The sequence below is a fragment of the Epinephelus moara genome, chromosome 8, assembly GCF_006386435.1.
Source record: "Epinephelus moara isolate mb chromosome 8, YSFRI_EMoa_1.0, whole genome shotgun sequence".
NCBI lineage: Eukaryota > Metazoa > Chordata > Actinopteri > Perciformes > Serranidae > Epinephelus > Epinephelus moara.
In genome coordinates, this window is record NC_065513.1 from 23,393,695 (window position 1) to 23,417,282 (window position 23,588).

A 23,588-nucleotide genomic window follows, 5' to 3' on the forward strand; every position below is an offset into this window, starting at 1 on the left:
TCATTAAAGAAAGGATCTCTTTACTATGAGAATGGTACTTTCAGTTATTGTGGTCCTGTTCTCTAGAATTCACAAGAGCTCAATACCTTTTTAATAATAATACCTAACCTACCTACTTTTTGTCAGCTATGATCTTTGTCTGTTGATTTGCTTTTTTATTTGAAGCACAATTAGTTTTCTGAGCCTGTCGTATCAAATGTGCTGTATAAATAAATTTGTCTTGATTTGACTATTCGCATTATCAGGCTATCCAGTGTTTTTATTTTAAGTGTGTAATTCCAGCTTCTGGCCTGTAGATGTCGCTCATCACTGAGCCTTGGTCCGAGCGCGCGCTCTGGTAAAGTACACATGCACATATTGCAGCGCGTTCACGTGAGCTATCCTGACCAACTTCCAGGGCAGCAGTGGTGAAAGTTGGAGAGCAAAATTGAGACTTCGTAAGCAGTCGAGAAGCTCGCCAAACATAAAACTGACACAGTCCAGAGCCAGGCAGCCACCATGGAGGATTTAGGTAAGTTATGAAGTTGTTTTTGAGACGCTCTGTGTTTTCCTACAGCAGTCAGTGAGGAGCGGATAGCAGGGTGGAGGAGTCAACGTTACGGCGAGATTTCATGTTGAAAAGACAGTTTCTGGGTCACCTTACTTTGGGGAAAGTTAGCTCCTTTCTTCCAGAAATGTTACAGTACAGTGTGGCTGAGTGAATGTTGGGCACCTTTTACATTTACCCTAACTTTGATTTATGGAAGCATCGTAGTAACTTAGCGGCTGGACATCGTTAGCCTTTACCACCACCTCCTTTTAAACTCTCCCTCTCAGTAGTAACGTTAACGTCTCTGATAATAAAACGTTATCCTGCACATTTAAGACAGTTACTTTTCCTCAATATCTATGTGCCAGAGGGAGGAGATATTTGGCTGACATTTTGACACCGAGCTTCAACATTACCTCGTCAACTTTTGCCCTCAGGCTATTCATTCCAGCTTTGAAGTGGTGGAGTCAACAGGCCTCCCCATTTAGACTGCTCAGTACAGCACAATGTGAGCTCAACCCTGGCTTGACTGGCTTATATTGTATCTCCAGTCTGATGGAGCAGACTTAACTGCAAGTGATACCTAATTACTGACCACACAGTCTACCTTAGTGTCCTTTTTTACAACTGGAAAGCCTTGATACAGGAGACAACGATGTGATTAGGACTATAGAAGAAGTGCCATAAGCCATACATTAGATTAAAAAGAAGAAACACCCCAAATAAACATCTTATCTTGCTATGTCAAAGGTGCGTCAACACTGTCTACAGGAGGTGAAACAGTAGTAGTTACTGGTAGCTTGTTGACCTTATGCTGTTGTTGATTTCTGCTACATTAGATCGGTGTAGCTGTGTCAGTATCTATCTGTGTCCATGCCTCACAGACCTTGAGTAGTGGAGCTGCTGGGAATTCAAAACCTTCATGCTGCACAGTTGCTTGTTTTATGGATTAATTATTGTACACGAACGACCTTTGTCTACCAGCAAAGTACAAGTACTTTACTACACAATAGCAGGTTTTTAGAATAGAAAATGACCTTGGAATAAATATTTTTTTGAGGAACAAGCAAGATTTACTAGCACTTGGCTGGTAGGTGGTTTTACTGTATAAAAAGGTGTTCATTTTACATTACACGCTGCTGATGCTCAAGTCAATTGATGATTTCTCATGCGTTTCGGAGGCTTTCTCATTTGCTTAGAACTGTAAGCTAGGGCTGCAGCTAATTTTGACATTAATATGTTGAACTAGTTCGCTGATCAAACATTTAGTCTAAAAAATATAACAAAATAGTCAAAAATGCCCATCACAAATTGTGAAACCCTGCGACAGCATGTTATGCATGATCAGTGGTTGAACAGCCAAAGACATTTGACACACAGTGTTATAGTATATTCTGAGAAAAGCAGCAAATCTTCACATTTGAGTGACAGATACCAGTTAATTTTTTGCATTTTCCCTTCAACAATTGATTATCAAAATTGTTTATGATTATTTTTCTGTCAATTCATTATTCAGATTATCATTTCAGCACTACTGGTGCTATTACTGCCATTTATCTGCCCTGGGTCCAGTACCAGCACTGATGACAATCGATGTCATGTACTGACTGTGTGTAGCTCCGTGCAGTCTATCCGCTCCATCTGTTTTTTTGTGCCTCACTAACCAGTCACCTTTTCAGTTCACTGGCCCTTGACCTTTGACACTGAACCTCTGAACTTCTAATTTTGTTGTTATATTTTTCAACAGCTGGTCAGTTTGCTATATTTACTTTGCTAATTCAGAATAATCTGTTTCCGTGGGATTGCTTCCATTGTACCAATCTCTCAAAGTAGAAAGGCTGTAAAATGGATTTGTGAATTGTTTAAGTGGAGAGACGATGGGCCACATTTTAAGTCTGGCCCGCTTTGAGAATACCTCCAGGGCACATTAGATGCTCTGGCTGCCATGGGCCACTGAAAGGGCTGATTGTTGGTTGAGAGGGAGCCTGCAGTCTCACTGAAGCAGCGTGAACAGCACGCTGAAGGAGGGGGCGAGGCTGCTGAGGAATGTCGAACATCACTCTGTGTTGGGGTCCAAGGCCAAATACTCTCTGGGTCATGACTCACCTCCTACCACTACTCTCGGCCCCATGCGTGCTGCCACCAAAGGGAGGGCTGTCGGTTTCAGTCGGTCTTAAAACATGGGTCCTCTGGTAATTGCAGACACTTACAGATTGTTAAAAATGTCCTGAACTTTGAGGTCTGGTAGTCTGATGATCACAGAACAGTAAAGTTAAATTGCTTACTGTTACTATTCAAACTTTTCTTGTACACATCACGTGGCAAACCCTCCCATGCCCTCCCTAAATATGCAACAACAAATTATGGTAAATGTTTGTAAATAACTTCTGACTGTGGTTTACTGCACTTCCAGTAAACCCCCAGCAAACAAGCCGCGCCAGGCCCTTGTCTTGTCTTCACTGATGATTGACAGAGCTACTCGGAGCTGTTTGGAAACCTGATCAGGCTCCACCCTCTCTGCCTTCCTTCATTCTGCGTATATTGATCTGCTTAACACTCGAGAGAGGGAATCCCCTCAGCATAGTGTGAGCACTCTTCCAGTGTGTTCCTCTGAGTCAGAGTTTTCCACAGGTTTTCTCCGATCTGCCTTTTTACAGTCCAGACCAGGTGGCAGCCAGGCCTAGCCTCACTGTCGTTACTGATGTGGCCAAGGGGACGAGTCCTCACCCAGATGTGGCCCTGACGTGACACACTATCTTTTGGCTTGTCCCGCTTCTGTTTTTCATGTTTGTGGGGTACAAAACCAAGCTCTCTCTCTGAATTCCTCAGGATTGTGTGAGATTCAGGCAGACTGACCTCACCGGGCTGTGGAGACTCTGCTCTGTGTCTGCATGTTAACAGTAAAGGAATTGGATAAGCACAGACATGCATTATGCTGTAGGGTCAAGACTTAATTGCTCATAGCACTCAAGCTCTCGGTTACGAAGGGCCCCAAACCCCTAGGTCCCCCAGCTCAGTGGCCTAGCGGTAGAGTGTCCGCCCTGAGACTGGGAGGTCGTGGGTTCGATCCCCGGCCGGGTCATACCAAAGACTATAAAAATGGGACCCATTGCCTCCCTGCTTGGCACTCAGCATCAGGGGTTGGAATTGGGGGGTTAGATCACCACATGATTCCCGAGCACGGCACCGCTGCTGCTCACCGCTCCCTCAGGGGATGGATCAAATGCGGAGAACAAATTTCACACACTCAGGTGTGTGACAATCAGTGGGACTTTAACTTTAACTTTACCTCGTGGCTTGCTTATTAATTTCTTGCACTATTAAAGTCCTGTCTTGCAGAGGGGGCCCATAGTCAAAATATACTTTGAGCACCTTAAATATTTCAGTTGATGTTACATTAGTTCTCCTGGTTCCCTCATCTTGAAGTCAATGGGTTTTTGGTTAGATGCCTGAAACAAGGTCTGTAGTTAAAACACAAGCTTAAGAGACCTTCATGTTTTATGCTAAGACATAAAATATGTCAGTAAATACCCAACTCATATATTCTGAAGCCTTTAGGTGTCTTAAAAAAGACTTATGCTAACAAGTGGCTAAATGAGACTACACAGTGTTATCATGTTGAACCACGCCAAAAACAGCTGTACAGCCTGGTGGTAGTGGCAACATCGAAATCATGTGACTGTGGTGTAGTTTGTTTATAGCCTAACATTAGCTTTTTACTTCTGGAGACTGAATTTACATGTCAAAAATCATAAAAGTGGTATTCCTTTGTGAAGATTATTTTGCTGAACAAAACTTGTAAATATCAAACTTTTGTTTGCCACAAAGCATATTTTCTGCAATCATCCAAAATTCCATGGAAAATCCTATTGGCTGTTTAACAAGGGAACCAGGGCCAATGCAAATGTCATCCCTACAGCACTCTGTTAGCGGGTTAATCAAGCTCACATCAAATCATCACCGTTCAGTGAGCATTAGTATGCACATGTATTATTTAGTACACTGTGTGTTGAAACAAGAGCCTTGTATGTAATCATTGCTGTGTCCTATACAGATGATAATGTAGCTAGTAATAGTCAGATTTGCTAACCTTTTAATGCCAACATGCAGAAATAGTCATCTGTACCGTATGTAAGGAGGGTCATGTTTACAACTGAAGACAAACTTTTCTCAATCTGTATTTACTTTTAAGCTATGAAGAGAAATCAGTATAGTGCAGAGCTGTGTGCAGTAGCCTACCAATATAAAAACATTGTTTATTCGTGTAATCAGCTGGCTAGAAACACAGCAGAGAACAGGTACTATTTATCGCTTAAATGCAGACAGGCTTCAGTCAGTGAGCAGTGTGAGACACTCAGCTCTCTTTTGCACACACAAAGAGGCTCGTATGTATCTATGGGAGGTGGTTATGGGGGCTGAAACAGACAGCGGCACCTGCCAACATGCCTTTTGTAAACACACAGCAGCAGTTAGATTTACTGTAATAGTATCAGTTGATCACCTTGCAGCGGAAGATGTTATTCTCCAGGCAAGAGTAAAAGTTGGCTGTTGAAGGAGCAGCGTGGTCTTAAATGTTTACAGCGTTTACACAGCATACCAAAAGATCTTAGAAGGTCTTAAGTGCTTTCTGTGTCCTGGTGTGTCGGCAGCACAGAGTTAATGTTACCAGACTAGCTTTCATCACCCCATGAGAGCTGTAGGGTTAGTGCATACCACCCCTAACCAGTGGGCTCGCCTGCTCTGCTACAGAGAAGCTCCTGATTGTAAATCAGTCTTGTTCCCGAGCTCCACACCCATCCTGTTCTGGGTCTAGGGAAGAGAGAGCTGCATGGCTGACCTCATCGCTTAGGCAACAGACCCTGCCCCATATCCTGAGGAAACAGAGGAGAAAAACAATGTGCAGAGTCAGTGCTGGAGGCCAGCAAACACTGGTAGGGTGGGCAGCAGTGGGCCTTGAGGGTGTGATCGGGCTGCCAGGACAGAGTTTTCACTATTAAACGCTGTTGCTTCACTTGCAGTACCCTTTACTCTCTTCCTCTCTTCAGGCTGTTTCCTCACCTTCCCTGTTCCATGACCTTGTAACTTGGCTCAGAGAGCAGTGCTGATTATTTCCTGACAGGTCTGGTTAACGTAGTAGGAATCTGAGTCCCTGCTGGATTCTTCCAACACTAATCAAGCTGGGGACACCTGAGGGCATGTTCAAAGACAGGGGAGCTTCACATCTGTAAAAAGTGCAGGGAATCTCACTTCTAGTTCCTGAATACTAAAATGTTGTCATAGTTATGATACTATTTTACTTTCACTTTTCTCCTCCTGTTTCACGACTAGGACTGGTAATGGTACCTCAATGCCTAATAGGTAACTGAAATGTTTCCATAATAGGGCCGCAACTAATGATTATTTTCCATTGTCGATTAATCTGTCAACTATTTTCTTGATTGATCGATTAGTTGTTTGGTCCTTAAAATATCAGAAAATGGTGAAGAATGTTGATCAGTGTTTCCCAAAGGCTAAGATGATGTCCTCAGATATCTTATTTTGTCCACAACCTAAAGATATACAGTTTACTGTAATAGAGGTGAACAGAAACCAGAAAATATTCACATTTAGGAAGCTGGAATCAGCTAATTTTGACCTTTTATTTTTTTCTTAAAAAATTACTCAAACCAATAAATCGATAATCAAATTAGTTGAGGATGACTCAATTAATTTTTGCTGCTTTAGGTCGTAGCACTGAGTTTTAAAAACTTTCAAATACCAAAAGCCAGCATCAAATGCTTGCTCATCGCTTTAGTATCAGTATCTAACTCAGGTCAATAACTAAAAAAGGTATCTAATTTGTCTCTACAATTTCCAGCACAACTGAGATTATAATAATATAATAACAGATTCAGAAAAATAATGTGACTATTTTCGTAACTTATTTATTAGTTAAGTAATATTTTAAAGCAAAAATACCTGGGCTTCTCTGGTGCTGGCTTCTCACGTATGAATATTTTCCTGTTTTCTTGGTCTTCCATGATATTAAAATTAATATCTTTGGTTTTGGACTGTTGGATGGTTTGCCAAACAAGCAATTTGAATATGTCAACTTCGGTTGCGAGAAATTGGAATGGGCATTTTCTACTATTTTCTGTCATTTTAGGGACCACATACAGTCAAGCAAATAATCAGCAAATTGGTTGATAAGGAAAATAATTCTGAGTTGCAGCCTTATTTGTTACACGCCTGAGGTAGGTGGTGTAGAGAAACCTCATCCACTGAATCAATCCATCAGGATTTTGCTGGTGGCTGTTTAATGTTCTGCTTCTCTATAGGATGGCTACATGTTTGGAGCATAGCTTAGTGTTTTCTGTCAAGTGTTTCAGAGACAAGAGAGACAAAAGAGCCTTTCTTTAAGGGTCTTCCTCATCCTACCCAATTACACTCTCTTATGGCACAAAAGGCTTCTCACTGACATACGGTCCTCGCACATGCATGGCTATGAATGTGTCCTCAGTGACTTGGTGTTACATCAGTCTTTAGACTTTTCACTGTCATCTGATTTACTGGTCTGTGGGGAAGTGCTTTTATTTTGGTGCAGCGTTCTCTCAAGGGGCGTGTCATCTTTCGGATATGGGGCTGCTTGGCAGGGTATATTTAGGTATGTTTATTTTGAAGTAATCACCCTAAGATGCTTCTGTCTTTCGGATGGCATGCTGTTACACTCATTCATCCTTTGTACAAATGGGTGGGCATCTGTAACCTTTAAGGTTTAACATTTATTTGAATATTTTTTCTCTTGGTCTGTCATTTATTGTTTGCTGTTTGCCCATATTCTCTCATTCGTTCACACTCTGTCCGTCTGTTCCCTGTTTCTACCCATCCTCCCCTGCCTGTCTCACTGGCATCTCACCCTCAACCCCCCTCTCCCTGGCCCCTGTCTGTCTTCTTTGATATAAATATCATGTCGGGTTGGCCTGATGGGGTCGGGTTTCGGTTTGGGGCTGTGGCCAGTTCTGCTCTTTTGCTCCCTGGCTATAAACAGGTGAGCTGTGGACCCTGGTGGGCCATCACCATTGCCTACATGTTAATAGAAAAGATTAGACAGCCCTGGTTTCGTCCCCCCTGCCTGCCTGCACTGTACTCTACACTCTGTGGGAAATGGGCAGTAAAAACATTGACATCTCCCTTATCCTGGAATTCAAAGCATGCTGTAGTTAGTGGAATGGGTTCTGTAATTGTCAACACATTATTTTCATTTTCTGGACTGACAGATGGTGTTTTGTATTCGAGCACATTCCTCACCGGCTCTGTACCTAAAATCCTGTGGTATCGGAGGAATGTGTGTTCTGCTGGAGTAGATTTTATTACAAAGCATCATTTTGATTACAGATAGGACAGGTTGCATGTGAAATGATGTCTGACTGGATCAGGGCAACTTAATGTACCCTTCACATGGCCACCTTCCCCATGTCCCCGCCTGATCACTTTCTTTCTCTGAAGCGGACAGAGGAATGTGTGGAATTCCCCATGCACCTTCGCTCCCATCTGATAAACACTGCGGGCCTGTAGCAGAGCCTTGGGTGGGTGGGGGGGCTGTGCACAGGCAGGACTGTACATGTACCCACTGCCACAAGAATGTGTACAGTGTCCACATAACTTTAGTGTTGTTTTTTGAATGTAATGAAGATTAGTTACCACAGTGTGACCACAGACACTTCCCCTGACAGAACGAGCCACTGTTATATTGTTTGCCTGACGTTTGATAAATTCATCTTGTATTATTAGTCCCAGCCATCTCCTTTTTGATGACAGCTTTATTCCTCCAGACCTTGCACAATGGACTATTGAGTCAGGATGCTGTTAGAGCAGAATTGGACTTTGTCCATTGTGGCTCCTACCCCCTGTCTGAAATGGAAAAGATTAGCCTGTTACTTGGCTTACAGTGTATGTTTGCATTCTTAATGCTTCTAACTCTTCGTGGACCAAACTTGTGTGAGACTGACGAAGGCTTGTTGTCCGTCCTCATGCCAGACTCAATGCTGCCCTCCTCAGGGGAAATAAGGGAAGTAAGATGGTCTTGGCTACAATCTCTATCCTTTTATGACCTGCATTAAATCATATAAAATAGATACACTCAACAGTCACTAAGAATGTTGTGTATACATGGTGTGTCTGCATACTCAACATTCTTAAAATGTCTTGTGTTCAGATTTATAAATATTAGGCCTTAAAAGTAATTAAATAGTCTTGAATGTGAATTTGTGAGGTCATAGCTGCCACAACTATTTTATATACTAATTTAATTTATTCATCTTTTTTTTATTTATTTTTTTGTCAAAATGAGTCAAAGTCGTCTGCCTGAAAGTCTACATTTTCTGATGTTACAACTCTTTAAACCTGACACTGAACCTAATGCTGTCTTTTTACTTTATACTTGGACTTAACTGTGAGCAAAATGTAAATTTAACTCACTCTAATTACCATATTCCTATATAGAGCCTAACCCTGCAAGGGACCAATACTACTCACCTGCAATGCTTGAATAAGAGAAAGACGATTTTGTCCAAAACTCAGTCAGTCTCTTCTGTTAAAAATGATCTTGAAAAGTTATTAAAAAGTGTCTGCTAACTGTAGACACCCTGTGTGTATAATGCACAGGCTGTTTAATCGACGGCGACAAAAGGATGTGAGCTGGACGTTGGGGATGTATGAATTATCCTTTTTTTAATGCAACATTTAAACAGGTTTGACTGTGTTACAGGTCTTTCCTAATGCCCTTCTCCCCTTTATCCTGCTAAAGAAAAAGCAGAATCCAGTCCATGACTTAACAGTTAGTTGATTATCAAAACAGATATAGATATGTTTTTTCTGGCCAGCAACTAATTGATCAATTGATTAATTGTTTCAGCTCTACTCCATGTCTTTAAAGCGCCTGTGTGTAGGACAGCTCTTGATCCTTATTCAAGTCAGGGACATCAAAAATGTAGGACTGGAAATAACACATAGACAAAACCAGTTTTCACTTGGACTGTCCAATTTTTCTACAAACAAAAACACACAAAAATGGGCCCTTAGGAGTTTTGCAACATACTGAAGCTGTTTGTTTCCCATTAAGGAATAAATACAGTTATAATGCTTTAGCTATTATAGTTTGAGCTAAACAATGAATCTAATGCATCTCTCTGGAGTTCATGGGCCTGTGCTGTGCCTGACTCTCAGATGTGTAGTATCAGCAGGCAGGAGGGTGTAATGAGTGCAGATGCACTTTTTATAGTACAAGTCTCAAAAACTTGGCTCCGTCTACAAGTGTTTTAAAAGGCTTCAGGCAGTCCAGCTGTGTGAACTTTCTAGGAATACTTTACCATAATTAGTCTTCATTTCAGCTTTCAGCTTTATTTATTTTTTCATTTGACAGCTTTTAAGAACTTCTACGCTACACTGTATTTTGTATGACTCACCTTTGTCACAAAACCAGCTGTGGTATTTTGCTATGTGGAGGCTTTGTTTTATGAGTGACAAAGTCAACTTCAGTAAGACCTTGTTCAGCATGTCGGCACCAGGTGCAGCTTATTTTGAGCTGGTCGTGATATTTCAGCACATTTGCACAGACATGGCCCACTCACTGAGCTTACTGCTTTAAATAGGCCTGTGCTCCCATGTGGTTTATGTCAAACTACGTGTCCTAAACATTCAGCTTCTAGGCAGGAACTCATTTTGGACTGACATCTTGGATAAAAAGTGGTGGCAAAGATGAGTGAGAGTGTCCAGTTTATCACACTTTTGTTTCAAATTTATTTTGTCGAACAGAAAAACCTAAATCAGGTTCTTTTGCATATTTAGATGATCTTTAACATAACAGACACAAGTCTGACATATGTAAAGTTACCATCTTATTGGCCATATTCATTTGTGAGTGTAGATTTGAAGGTGAGAATGCACTTATTGGATTATTTTATTAAGAGAAAGGCACAATGAAAAGATGCTGTTATCGAAAGGACACTGTCACCCAATTTTGGCTCTCAGACCACTCCCCCCTGTAGACGGGCAACGTGTTATCACTTCTTGTTGCTCACACTGTCCTCGTCTGTACTGCTGTGTGCTTCACTCAGATACACACATCAACATACGTATTACCTCCTGGGAGATATTACAATTACAGCAGTTGGAAACAATAATGTGAGTACTGTCTCTCTAACTATTTTAAAAGTTAAATATTTGTATTCCTGGATTACAGTGACACAGCTTTTTTTTATTTTTTAATTATAAGATTGCATTGTGAGTGCTGTGTTTTTAGATCTTTTAATGTTGATCCAAACAGAGGAAAAACTTAACCTGTTTGTTCCAAGGCTGAGTGGGAACTTGATTTTCCAGATATTCTGTGTATGTTTTTTTATGGTCAGTTGATTGTGGATGGTACGAAGGCAGTGTCTCTGTGTACTCAAGACCTCATCTTAAGTTTTTAAGTAAACTATTTACTTTGCTGCTGACTGACAGTAGGAGTCATGCTGTAACCTTGTGTGAAAGAATTGTGGAGTATTTGGAGATGACCAGATAACAGAAAATGTAATCTACAAGTCTACAAGTAATCCATCATCACTTAAGTAATTTCTCTATTCTATTTGTTGTCTTATATTATTCAGCACATCAAGAATAATTTTTATTTTATTTGTAATCTTGTATTATTTCTTGAAACTCCTAGTCAGGATAGGAAATACAAGTTCTCATATCTGAACATATTTTAAATTTAGAGAGACATTTTTAACTTAAGTAGATTGTATTTGAGAAGGGGCTGGAGCCTGGTTAGCAGTCAGACCTTATGGTTAGTTGGACAGTTTTCAATGCTGCTTCTCTGAGTTAACATGTTTAAAAGTGCAGCGATTCCTTGAAACAGACTGTAACCGTTCCAGGCCTCTGTAGTGTAACAGTATGCTGCCGGTGATTGCGGTCTATTCTGGACAGGCTGAGGATGGATGGATTGTGTGATGTAAGAGTCTATTTTGCTCCCGCGTTCCACCGAACACTCAGCAGGGTAACACTGTACCCCCTCAACCCTGGCCTGGATTCAGAAACTCTCTCTGTCTGTCTGCTCTTTTGTTCTTATCAGTCTGTCTTGTTAAGTTCACACTGATTCTCATGAAACAGAGACTAACCAAACACATACAGTGCTGACAGAGGTTATAAAACACTGAAATCAAGGATTAAGCTCATAGACAGGTAGCTCTCATTGACAGTAGGGTTGTATTTATAGTGTGGACTGATGGAGAAGTAGGCTGGGGATTTCAGGGGGTATTTTATGAAGGCCTAATGGGTTAGGTATGAAGTTGAGTTAGATGATGTACTGTGCTGTGCTGTGATGGTGACAGGGCCTAACCTTTCTGTTGAACGGCCCTGTGCTGAGGAAAAAAGCTTTTTTTTTGGTGGCAGGTTGGAATGAGAGATGGACTCAGACTCACTGCCATTGTCTTTTTACAGCCTAACACCACAGTCAGTAGTCGCCTCAGAGCACCCAACAACCCCTGTAAAGAATTAACTGGTCTGCAGCCCAACCATGTTTGAAGATCAAAATAACTTGCAAAAACAGTTCAGGAATTTGTCTCTGAAGGTTTATGTCCCGAAGACGCAAGGATTTATTGTGTCTGAGTTTGAAGATTTTTATTTAAATGAAAGTAAGACATAATTGGATTGCAAATGCAAAGATTGCACCATTGTAATATCAACCTAATGTGTGGTATTTTCAGTTGGAAGTGCCCTTGCAACAAAAATGCATTAAAACTTCAACTATCACATCTTTCAGACGCGTTGCTGGCAGACCTGGAATCTACTACGTCCCACATCTCAAAGCGACCTGTGTTCTTGCCTGACGAGACACCCTACTCCATCCCCACCGGAGGACACTCCTACCAGGATGTGTCAGTTCCACCTCCAGTCCCTCCTCCACCCTCAGCCGAGGCTCTGAACGGGTCCCTGATAGATCAGCCAGACTCCCACCACTCCTCTCAGCAGGTAGGTCTCTGCTGTGTGACCCTGGATAACTCATGAACTGATTTTTCTCTATGAAGCCACTCAATAAAGAGGTTTGGACAAGGAACAAGAACAAGTAAGTGACACAGCACAAATTAGATCTGGAAGATATACAAACGATGAAAGATAAACCCTTAAAGCCACTTGTATCATGTATGTCTGTGTGCTTCTGATCACAACTGAAAAGAAATATGAGCAGGGATGCTAAGTCTTAAGCCTCTTTCACACTTGCACTGCAAACCTGAAATTATCGAGACATTACCCCAAGGAGCTGTATGTGAAAATGCAATTGTCTGAATCAGTTGGATTCCTGCTCGCCCCCTAGTACAAAGTCTGTGCAATGTCTGGTTGAGCCAGTGTGTGAATAGAGCAGAGAGAGAATTCATAACGAGTGAGTGGGCGTGTTGATGAAATTTCTATCATCTGGCTTACACAAAAACGCAATAAAACATCCAAGGGTAAAGTAGAACGGTCATTTATATGAGAATGGTAACAAAGTGTATAACCTGAGAGATCATGCCGAGATTCGGGAACGTCTGTCTGTAAGAACTGATGTTGGGGGCGCCGGTGGCTTAGTGGCAGAGCAGGCGCCCCATGTACAAGGGTACTGCTGCAGCAGCCCGGGTTCGAATCCAGCCTGTGGCCCTTTGCTGGATGTCACCCCCCCCCCCCCCCAACCTGTCCTGTCCAATAAAGGCAAAAAAAAAATAATAATAATTTAAAAAAAAAATAGAACTGATGTTGACTTTGTCAGACAAATTAAAAAAAAAAAATGGTGAGAGACTCTTAAATTTTCCCAGGGGCCATCCCTCACCTAAACCAAATGGAATATTTCCAGTAGGTGACAACGTTTCTGACACAAACATGCTACATGTGTGAAAGGAAAACTCCAGACATTGTCGGGAGTTCATATGAGAAGACAGCTTTACAGTGTTACCTGGGTCTAGATAAATGTTATATTGAAAGCAAAGTGAAAATTCAGCACCAGTTTTCTCAGTATGTTTGACTGATATATCCTCTGCAGTCGTTAGGTTCAGCCCAGAAGAGCTCATGGTCCAGAGACAGTAGCAGCTCTCCGTTGTCTCACATTGAAGAGGACCACGTCTACAGGTATCCTGCCTCATCTTGTGTGTATTAAGTTTATTGTATTATCTGTCAGTTCTCTTTAACTTTATTTACTATTAGCAGTTGTCTCTGTCTGTCTCCTCCCCAGTTTTCCCAACAAACAGAAGTCATCAGACTCGTCAACAGCAGCCTTGACCTCTGCCATGGGTAGTAACCTCTCGGAGCTCGACAGGCTGCTGCTGGAACTCAATGCAGTGCAACAAAGCTCTCCTTCATTCCCCACTACAGGTAGACACAAAACCTTCAGCTTTATCAGTTCTGTTTGTGGTGAGCAGGATTAGCTGTACTGTTATGTTTCCACAGAGGAGGCAGCTCCACCCTTACCATCCTGCAGTATCACCCACTACGAGAATGGCAGCACCCCTGACATTATGGTGAGCCCCCCCCCTCAGGAGAAACCCAAGAGGAATGGAACGAGGCTGGATGAGGCCCGACCCACTGTTGAGAGTCTTCTGGATGAGCTGGAGGGCTCAGTGCCTTCGCCCAGGTACACACAGTCTCTCCACTGAAGCAGGTCTCTACCTTGGCATAGATTTATATAAAAGATGTAGGCTTCCATGACTGTCATTGGGCTAAAAAAGAAAGCAGTCTTGCATTGAAAAAAAGTTTGTTCTTACTGAATGTCATCCAGCCCCATCTTTGCCTCCATCTTTTAGTTTCTTCTCTAAAAGGCAAAAGATGACTAGAAAGCAGAGCTTTACAGCAGCAGTGTCAACTTCTTGTCAGACATATTCTGAAATTTGCATTTAATAGGATTACAGTGGCATCAAACGGTAGATAGTTTGTTTTGTTTGTCTATCTGATGTTTTTAGATGAGGAACAGAGTAAGGACTACTTACTTCCTCAGAATTTACACCCATGCCAGCAGTCAGCTAGCCTGTTAGCTGTAGTGTTGGCTCAGTGTCCAGTTGCAAATTTTAATAGAGGATGGTAGGTAATGCAATAACTACTGGAGCTAGTTAACTGAAGTTGACTTGGCTAAAGACTGATTTATGGTAGGGTGCTGGACACTTTTAATAAGTGTCACTCAACAGTTGCGCATCACTTTCAATTTATGCTAGTCATACTTATGGTAACCATAGACCCCCTGCATTTTTTCACCATCTCAGTCTATTTCTTTTGTTTTTAGTGAAGCAAAATCTGCACCAACAGTTGTTTCAATCACAGAAATGTCCCTCTGTATATATGTGTTAAACGTATTAATTGTGTATGTATTGATTAATCAGCTCCCACTCTGTTCTTGAGCATCCGATTGCCCTCACTCGCGACGGTGGGCTGGGAAATAAAATCAATGAATCAATAAATGCAAACACAGTTTTTTTCTTCCCGTGGTGCTGACATGAAAACTATTTTGGTTCAGTAGATGTCTGCTATCAGTCAGCCTGGTGAAGGCAGTTTGACAGGCCACTGTCCTCTCCGCTCCGCAGGAGCTGCTGCTGACAAACGGCTGCTTCTGGGACAGAGCTGCTGAATGCAGGTTGAAGTTAATGTAGAGTCAAAACTATGGCGACGATAGTAACATTACCAATCACATTGTGTGACAAGAAGTTTTGTAATGTGTATGCAACTTAACAAAATTCTCCTGGTGCACAACATAAAACGCTAGTGTCGTACAACACTTTCTGGCGAAAATACTTAATTTCTGTTGAGCAGCACTCATCAAAGTGTCGAGTGCCCAACCATAAATCAGGCTTAAGCTAGAGAAACATTTTGTCTTCTCACTGAACTTAGACAATAGCTCTTTTGAGTTATGCTGTTAGTAAAGCTTGAATGTTTATATGTGATTACAAATTATATTTAATTATACATTTAATATGTATTTTCCAGTTCCTCTGCTCGCCACAGCGATTTGGACTCCTCTCAGCAGCAAGCCAGAATTTCAGCTTCCTGTGCAACAAGAGAGCTTGATGAGCTGATGGCCTCTTTGTCTGACTTCAAGGTACAAAACAGCACAAATAAATCCTGCAAAGGCTTCATCTACAAAACACAAGCTTCTCCTGTCATATTTCTGATGATTTCTCTGTTTTCCTGCTCTTATCTTGCTTGTGCTTCTCTGTCCTCTAGCCCAGTACTTTGGGCTCCCTGCTAGACCCAGCAGGAGTGTCCTCCAGCTCACCTCATCCTCCAGTCTCTTCCTCCGTCACCCCAGTGGCTTCTCCTTTTCCTAGTCTGTCCCACCCGTCTGCCTGTGCCTCTCCTCTTTTCTCTTTGCCTGCTGGTCTAGAGCTGCACATAGATGAGGATGGAGGTGACGGTGGCACGTCGATCCCCCATGCGAACCGTCTCTGTCCCCACAGTCCTATATCCTCACTTTCTGCAGCCAGTGACCTAGACCTGGACTCTGTCATAGAAGTCTCTTCCACCATACTGTCATCCCAAACCAAGTCTCTGTTAGCCCTCTCTCAAGCTGCTTCATCTAACTCCAACTTTATGAGAAATAGCCCAAGTCCCTCCAATACCACCACCACTCCCTCACTCACCTCAGTTAATACTGTCCTGGACCACAAGTCCTCCAAGTCCCCTAGTCCATCTGTAGAACGGGTCTCACCCTCAAATACTGTTGGTAAATTCCCTTGTGCCTCAGAGACTGCGAGCAAGGGTTCTGCTTCTTTTCATGACCTCGTTTTGAATTTCTCCACCCCACCTTCCTCTAAAAACCTCACCCCTCCTTTCTCAGCTCAAAAGACTCCTTCGCCCATCCCTTCTGCCATCTCTATATCTCCACCTTCTGCACATGCTTCTTCAAAAACATCCTCACCATCTCCAGCCTCTCCATTGATTGGCCCCTCTCCCCTGGCCTTCGCGAGCCCTAGTAGACAGCTCTTGGAGTTGGCACCCGCAGACCAAAGAGCCAGCCCCCTAAGTGTACAGCAACCCCCAGTGGTAGAGCCCTCCCTGGACGAGGCACTAGATAAGCTGCTAGAAATGAGTTTTGCACAGAATCACTCAGCAGCACACGTGGAGGAACCACAGCTGAAGATGGAGGCACAGTGTCTAGGTAGGGGAATGCAGGAGATCCAGGAGGAGCTCATTCTGCCCATGGACAGAAACAGTATGCAGCCTGACACTTATACCAGTGCCACCAACACCATCACAGATGAGTCAGTGGACGGAGGCACTGATGGGAATGGAGATTTGGACTGGGCTGACGAGGAGCTGTCCATGTCCTTCCATGATGGACTGGATGGCACCATGACGCCTTACACTGAGAGGCCGTACACAGATGGCAGTATGACCCCGCTGACAGAGGCCAGCTGGATGGATGAGTCCATGACCCCATCTTCATGCCCTGGGACCCCTGATGTTGCCCTGGACCTGCCCCTGATGCAGACTCCAAATATAGACAGAGTCTCTGCTTCCGGACATGTATGCATCTCCAATCCTGCTTCACACAACATGGGCTTGTTTTGCTCACATTGTTTTGCCCCTGCTTATGAGACTGACGGGAAGCTAGCCTCTGCTTTGAAGTTGTTGTTTTTTGGTTTTTGTTTTTTTAAATAGCTGAAACGTGATCCCAAATATTTATCCACTAGTTTACTCACTGTTATAATTTACACACCTTGTCATTGTAACAGAGATAAGACAGGGGTTGTTTTGTTAGCTTTTAATATCATCTCTCAAATCTTGGTCAGAACTATTAAGTAGAACTGAAAGAATTCGTCAAATAATTGGTTTGTCGGCTGACATAATGAATCGACAGAATGAAAGGTTAAGGTTTTATGTTGGTCACATAAAACACAACAGGCTTTCAATGTTTACGCTATCAGTCTTTCTTTAATCTTTCATTAGTGCTGGGAATCAGTACAAGTAGTATCATGACGTTTGCAGTCAAACGATACCTGCATTCGATGCATTTTTGCGCCAGGGGTCTGATCCCCAACCATCCCCATTCCCTGCCAGGTCAGCCAACTTTCTGTTGCTGCCGTTTCCAGAGAAACTCCTCAGCAAACAACGAGTTCAACGTCTGTCTGGTTAGCACAGGTTAACTCTTTCTCTAATCCAGTATTAGATACCCATTTAACTAGACAGAAAAAGTCACTATTATGTTTGCCCTCTGAAAAAATAATGATGAGAGAAACCTTTTTGAAAACACACCATCAAACTGAAACTAGTGGAATAGAGGCTAGCTTAGAAAGGGAGTTACTGTAATTTTTGTTGTGATACTGCACTTACAAATAACTCACTGACTAGCAGCACCAATACTTTGCATGGCACATAAACACCACAACCCTTACCTGTTACACCAGTTTTGTGTGAAGGACCCTAATGCGACCACCGTTGTGAAGTTTTAAAGGCATCTGACGTAAGCATGCAACAAATGCATGAAGCGTGACACTAAGCCCGCTGACCACAGCATCTTGGCCGGTCAATGATTAAACAATCTGAAAGTGTGTGACTCACCTGCTGCCCCAGAGCTCTGCTGTAACTGCTCCAGCTGGGTTGCGTTTGGTGTGGACATCTGATAACGTGCTCACCATTCCCCCTTAGATAAAGTCAGTGATAAGGCGCACTAAGGAGATTCCCAACGTGCACCCCATGTTCCGAGATGGCCACCTGCGCAGGAAGATGGGACCCATCATTGTAAACAAGAACACTTCTCAGGACCGTCTCATAGAGGAGCTTCAGGGCAAGTTTGGGATCGGCCGCTCAGAGCGGCGACGTAAACAGTCTGATGACTGGCTGACAGAGGGTGTCATCGTCACCTCCAAACCCCAACGTTTCCGTGCCGATGGGGCCGGCAGTGAGGTCGACAAGGTTGGCTTCAGTGTGCTCAGCAGTTTTTCCCAAATATTTCTTTTCCTAATTAATTCACCTTTATGTTTCTACACACTTTGCTGTCTGTGTTCCCTTCCTTCTTTCTGTTTTTCTCTCCTCTTTTAGATCGTAATTCCCCCAGAGTCGCCTGTCCCTGTGAGGAAGGTGCTCCCACCTCCCTCCCCCCCCGCCTCTCGTCGTCCCCCTATTATAGAAGAACCTAGGCGACTACTCCCAACACAGCAGCCTCCTATCCCCACACCGCCACCTCTCCCTCCACCTCCCTCTCCTCCTCCACAACCTCCCCACATCCAGGAACATGTTCCCGCTGCGCCTCGGCAGATTATAAAAGCCCCACCTCCACCAGCCCCAATACAGGAACCTCCTATCCCCAAACCAGAGCCCCCTCCCTGTGTTCCCAAAGCCCCAACCTGCCCTCCACCACTGGAGCCAGTGACACCAATTGCACCCAAAGTCCTGGTGTCAGTAGGCTGCCAAACCGAGTATGACCCAATCTTCCCTCCAATGCAGGCATGAGCCCCTGTCTCTTATCCCTTCTTCTTTTTCACACTTTTACATTTTCAAATCATAGGAACCTCAAACTTGAATATTGCACTCTGATATATGTCTGTGTGTATCAGGCACATCTTCAACAAATAACTGTTTTTATGAATTAACCATTTCAGATTATGGCCCAGGGGAAGGGTGGTGTTCCCGGAGGGCCTCCGACACAGGTCAACAAGCTGGACAACATGCTCGGTAGCCTGCAGTCTGACCTCAACAAACTGGGTGTGCAGACAGTAGCTAAAGGAGTTTGCGGAGCCTGCTGTAAGCCAATTGTCGGACAGGTGAGATGCTTTTGTTAAGAAAATACATCTGTAGTAAAAATATATTATAATTCTAATCATTTTTAGAGTTTGCTTAATAAATACTCAATTCTCTTCTCTGTTTGTCTAGGTGGTGACCGCCATGGGCCGCACATGGCACCCCGAACACTTTGTGTGCACACATTGTCAGGAGGAGATTGGCTCCAGGAACTTCTTTGAGCGTGAGGGACAGCCGTACTGTGAGACAGATTACCATAATTTGTTCTCCCCAAGGTGCTACTACTGCAACGGGCCCATACTGGATGTGAGTCACCGCTGTTCACATATGTTTGTCATATCTGCTGTATGTGACAGTCAGCCAGCAATAAGTGCTGTCATTGTCTGTTCAGAAAGTTGTGACGGCGCTGGACAGGACATGGCATCCTGAACATTTCTTCTGCGCTCAGTGTGGATCCTTCTTTGGCCCAGAGGGTATGTTGATTTGTTGTTGAATAATTACTATGACTTTTTATTTATGTGGCACATTCATTGTAGTAGAAACGATAGTTGCATTTTGATTAAAATCTGCCTCTTTCTGTTTTTCTATGAAGGCTTTCATGAAAAGGATGGAAAAGCCTATTGCAGGAAGGATTACTTTGACATGTTTGCACCAAAATGTGGCGGCTGTGCCCGAGCCATTTTGGAGAACTACATCTCAGCGCTGAACAGCCTTTGGCATCCTGAGTGTTTTGTTTGCAGGGTCTGTATCTTGCAATTCTGTCATTCTGGTGTTTTTTTATGTACCGGAGCTAGAGTGCCTCTGTAAGACATTGTAGTGAGAATAATAGCATCAGAATAAGGCCCTGAACAGACAGAGTGCATTTTAACAGCATGGGGGTTGCTTTTTGTAATGGTGTCAGTGACAGTGAAGTGTTTTGCCCGCTGCTTTTGCTATGATGAGCACGTTGCATTTTTCTGCTGTATACACCTTGTGTTTTTGCAGAAATGCTTTGAACACCACCTGTCCATTTTTAATGCAGATATTAAGGTATAAATGTGAGTTTACTTCACAACAAACTAGCAGTTAAGCTAAGGACAGGTGATTCGGTGGTTGCCTTTTAACAATAAAAAGGGGGCGTTTTGCAAAAAGCACTCTCTGCACTGTCTGATCGCGTCCTAACAGCATCTTCCTCTACTCTCTCTTATCTCCGTTTACAGGAGTGCTTCACCCCATTTGTGAACGGAAGCTTCTTTGAGCATGATGGCCAGCCCTACTGTGAAGTGCACTACCACGAGCGTCGTGGCTCCCTCTGCTCCGGCTGTCAGAAGCCCATCACGGGACGCTGCATCACAGCCATGTCCAAGAAGTTCCACCCGGAGCACTTTGTCTGCGCCTTCTGCCTGAAACAACTCAACAAAGGCACCTTTAAAGAACAGAACGACAAACCCTACTGCCACGGCTGCTTCGTCAAGCTGTTCAGTTAGAGAGTGAGGGAGAGCGTTTCACAGTTCTGGGTCAGGGCTTTGATAAGTCTCTAAAGCATCTTTAGCACAGGTAGGGTGGGGATGGGATTAATTGTGTTTGTATCAAAGAAGGTTGTCTGTATTCTGATGATGACATTGGAAGTGTGTATGGGTTAGGTACTGTATGTGCATGTGGTTGAAGCAGCATACTGTCTCTGCCAGACTATAATACCTTTAACTTGTCCTTCAGAAATTTGGAGAAACTATTTTTAGACTGACCGCTATGCCCTGCCTTTTGAACCTCTTAAAGGTTTTGGGTGGGTCAGTCGGCTCAGGTGTGGCGCAGACATACTCAAAATGTGACATTACCAGGGTTTTCAAATTTACACTGATGCACAAGTCTGAAGTTTTTTCTTGATCACCCTGAAATGTGTTGGATATTTCCAACAGGCAAAGAGCTGTCCTTTTCTGTAATTCTCTCATAATTGTGTTTTCAAAGCTTTTTCGTTTTTATCTTGTTAGATGGTGGTGAGATCTTACTGAACACTGTAGAAATCCATGAAATACTCTGTGTTTGACATAGTAGCTCACTGGTTGAGCGTGTCATTTTAGAAACCTTAAAAAAAGAAATATAAAAATCAGAAAACTGTAGCAGGGAGTGGGTGACCTGATGTTTTTTTAACACTACAATATAAACTGTTTTTTACAGCAGAGGAGGGTAGAAGGCTTTTCCCCCATGGTATAAGGTTGGACAGAGCAGATGGATAAATCCATGATATCACTACAGCATTGACTAGAATTGGGCTGTGTCAGCATTCACAATTATTTTGTATAAGTGAAATGGAATGTCGTGTCTTAAAACTTTTACAGACACATGAAAACACTATTATATAATGATTTTAAGTGTGGATACCAGATTGTTACAAAGAGTTTTTCCGATAAATGAATCAAGAACTGAATGAATCAGTTTTACACAGTTTCCAAAATCAGAGTGTCAGGCACACCTTTTTTTTAGCCAAAGGCAAACCCTGCATGATGAATATTTTTTACAGTGATCATCAATGATGAAATTCAATATATAGCCATCCACCAGTAGCTGCAGTATTCACTATCAGTCACATATGTTTGAAACCTCACATTTTTATGCAGCCAAATCATTCCTTGTATTTTCGCAGAAGCAGAAAAAAACGATCTGAAAACAGATTCTTGTAGTCATCTCTTACAGTGAAGTGGAATCACACAAAGATATTGGGAGTATATTGTGCATCTCTTCCACTACCATTGATGTTTTTTGTAAATATCCAATGCAGCTACATTGTGAGCAAAGCGCTGGCATGCTAAGCATGGACATGTGTCTAATAACCACTCATTCAAAGAGGGAGAGGGCCGGTGGGAAGGCAAAGCAAAGATACTTTGATATTTTTGGTGTCATTACTGTATTGAGAAGCTGATGAATGTGCAACTATTTTGAAAGAAGAAGCACATTATACAAGAAAATGTGCCTGTGATATTTCAATGACTCTATGCAACTGTGGGTTTAAAACTTTCTATTTCAGCATCAGCATGCATTTCTGAAGTAACAGGCTGTCTGTGCCATTGTATCAGTACCATGTCTAATAACACTGGCAAATCCAGCAGAATACTGACAACAGGTCAGTAGTCCACAGTTATGTTTTCATGTTATTAGTCTGTGAGTCCACTGAAAATGTAGGCTGTAAAAATGAAAGCCTGGTGGTCTGTCGATGACTCATTTCTCTCAGCATCTGAGTAGCATCTACTGTATGAGCACCAGGTTGGATCTGTACATGTAATCATGACATGCAGCAGATATGTATCGGGCCTTTTGTCTTGTTCAGGGAATTCTAGAGCCTTAAATCTTTTCTCGCTCTATTTAAGATATCATGTAACAGTTGTCTTTTCGAATCAATTTAGTAGAGTGTTATTTAACCAAAGCCATACCTTCTTTGAATTGTTTTAATGTCTGTTCACTTTTTTTTTCTCTCTTTTCACTCCGAATGTCAATAGTAATGAATAGTGAGATTCCTCACCTCTAGTCTGATTACACAAATAAATTCTGTTTTGGTATTAAAATGCTATACAAAGGCTTTATTTGTGATGTGCTTTCACTCTGTGTGTCAATTTTACACTTAAGCTTAAGGAAACACCGTGGAGCACAAACACAGGTCAAACTGTACTGTACCGCCTTCATCCTCATCCTCATCTTCTGCGAGTATTAAATAAGAGGAGGAAGGGTAACAAGTTTATCCCTCTAATGTTCTGCTCGACTTTTTGGTAGAGCACTTTTCGAGTCACTGTATCTTAGTGAAAAATTTGTGAAACTGACATGAATCTGACTGAGCTATCTCTACCTATTGGGTTAGGTATGTTATACTAAAAACAATCCAGTAGATGTCACTGTGTCTTTAAATAGTATGCCTTTTCAGGTCGCCTCCAACAGGAAGTTGGTAACAAAAAAGTCACTCCAGGCTCTGTGGTGAGATTTTTAAAGGTTGGCATATTTTTTCCACGTTATAGTTTCAAAGGACTTATGTAAGTTTATACAAATAAACAAGTCTAATAAAGGTCAAAGAATTAAAAAACAAAACAAAACATGCTTTACCAAACGGTTTATTTGTCTTTTTATGATAAAGGGGCTAAGCTAATGTAATTGAAATGACCTATTTGCTATGAAATAAAAACACTTCTGATCAGTCATTGTTGTTAATGATACATTTAATGTCATCATATTTATATGCTGATATGCTAATTTCATCAGCATGACGTTTTTACTGTCTAGCCATGCGCAACCAAATGGTTGAATTGTCCTTTAATGGTAAAGGTAGTGATGCTAAGACAGTGATTTTTGTTTTATTTTTTTTTTTGGTGAAATAAAAAAAGGATGA

At 42.4% G+C, this 23,588-nt stretch overlaps 1 protein-coding gene across 3 annotated transcripts; it reads left to right on the forward strand.

Moving 5' to 3' along the window:
- The first annotated feature begins 369 nt into the window (after positions 1-369).
- On the forward strand, positions 370-22,794 carry LOC126394374 (paxillin-like). Of its 3 annotated transcripts, XM_050051156.1 has the most exons (14): positions 370-511; positions 12,309-12,517; positions 13,560-13,645; positions 13,749-13,888; positions 13,964-14,147; positions 15,488-15,599; positions 15,725-17,026; positions 18,149-18,415; positions 18,542-18,946; positions 19,102-19,263; positions 19,373-19,546; positions 19,632-19,713; positions 19,833-19,981; positions 20,440-22,794. In XM_050051156.1, exons 1-14 carry the CDS (start codon positions 499-501, stop codon positions 20,704-20,706), a joined length of 3,552 nt encoding a protein of 1,183 aa, XP_049907113.1. In that variant the 5' UTR covers positions 370-498; the 3' UTR covers positions 20,707-22,794. The 3 variants fall into 3 exon arrangements, with proteins under 3 accessions (XP_049907113.1, XP_049907115.1, XP_049907114.1); XM_050051158.1 differs by lacking the exons at positions 15,725-17,026; positions 18,149-18,415; positions 18,542-18,946; XM_050051157.1 differs by lacking the exons at positions 19,102-19,263; positions 19,373-19,546; positions 19,632-19,713; positions 19,833-19,981; positions 20,440-22,794 and having other exon boundaries at positions 18,149-18,656.
- The last annotated feature ends 794 nt before the right edge of the window (positions 22,795-23,588 follow it).

Bases quoted from the DNA above. Each gene is read 5' to 3' on its own strand.
- LOC126394374 (XM_050051156.1), top strand. The intron at 13,646-13,748 runs GTATCCTGCCTC...TCTCCTCCCCAG, and splicing joins GAAGAGGACCACGTCTACAG to TTTTCCCAACAAACAGAAGT. The intron at 15,600-15,724 runs GTACAAAACAGC...TCTGTCCTCTAG, and splicing joins CCTCTTTGTCTGACTTCAAG to CCCAGTACTTTGGGCTCCCT.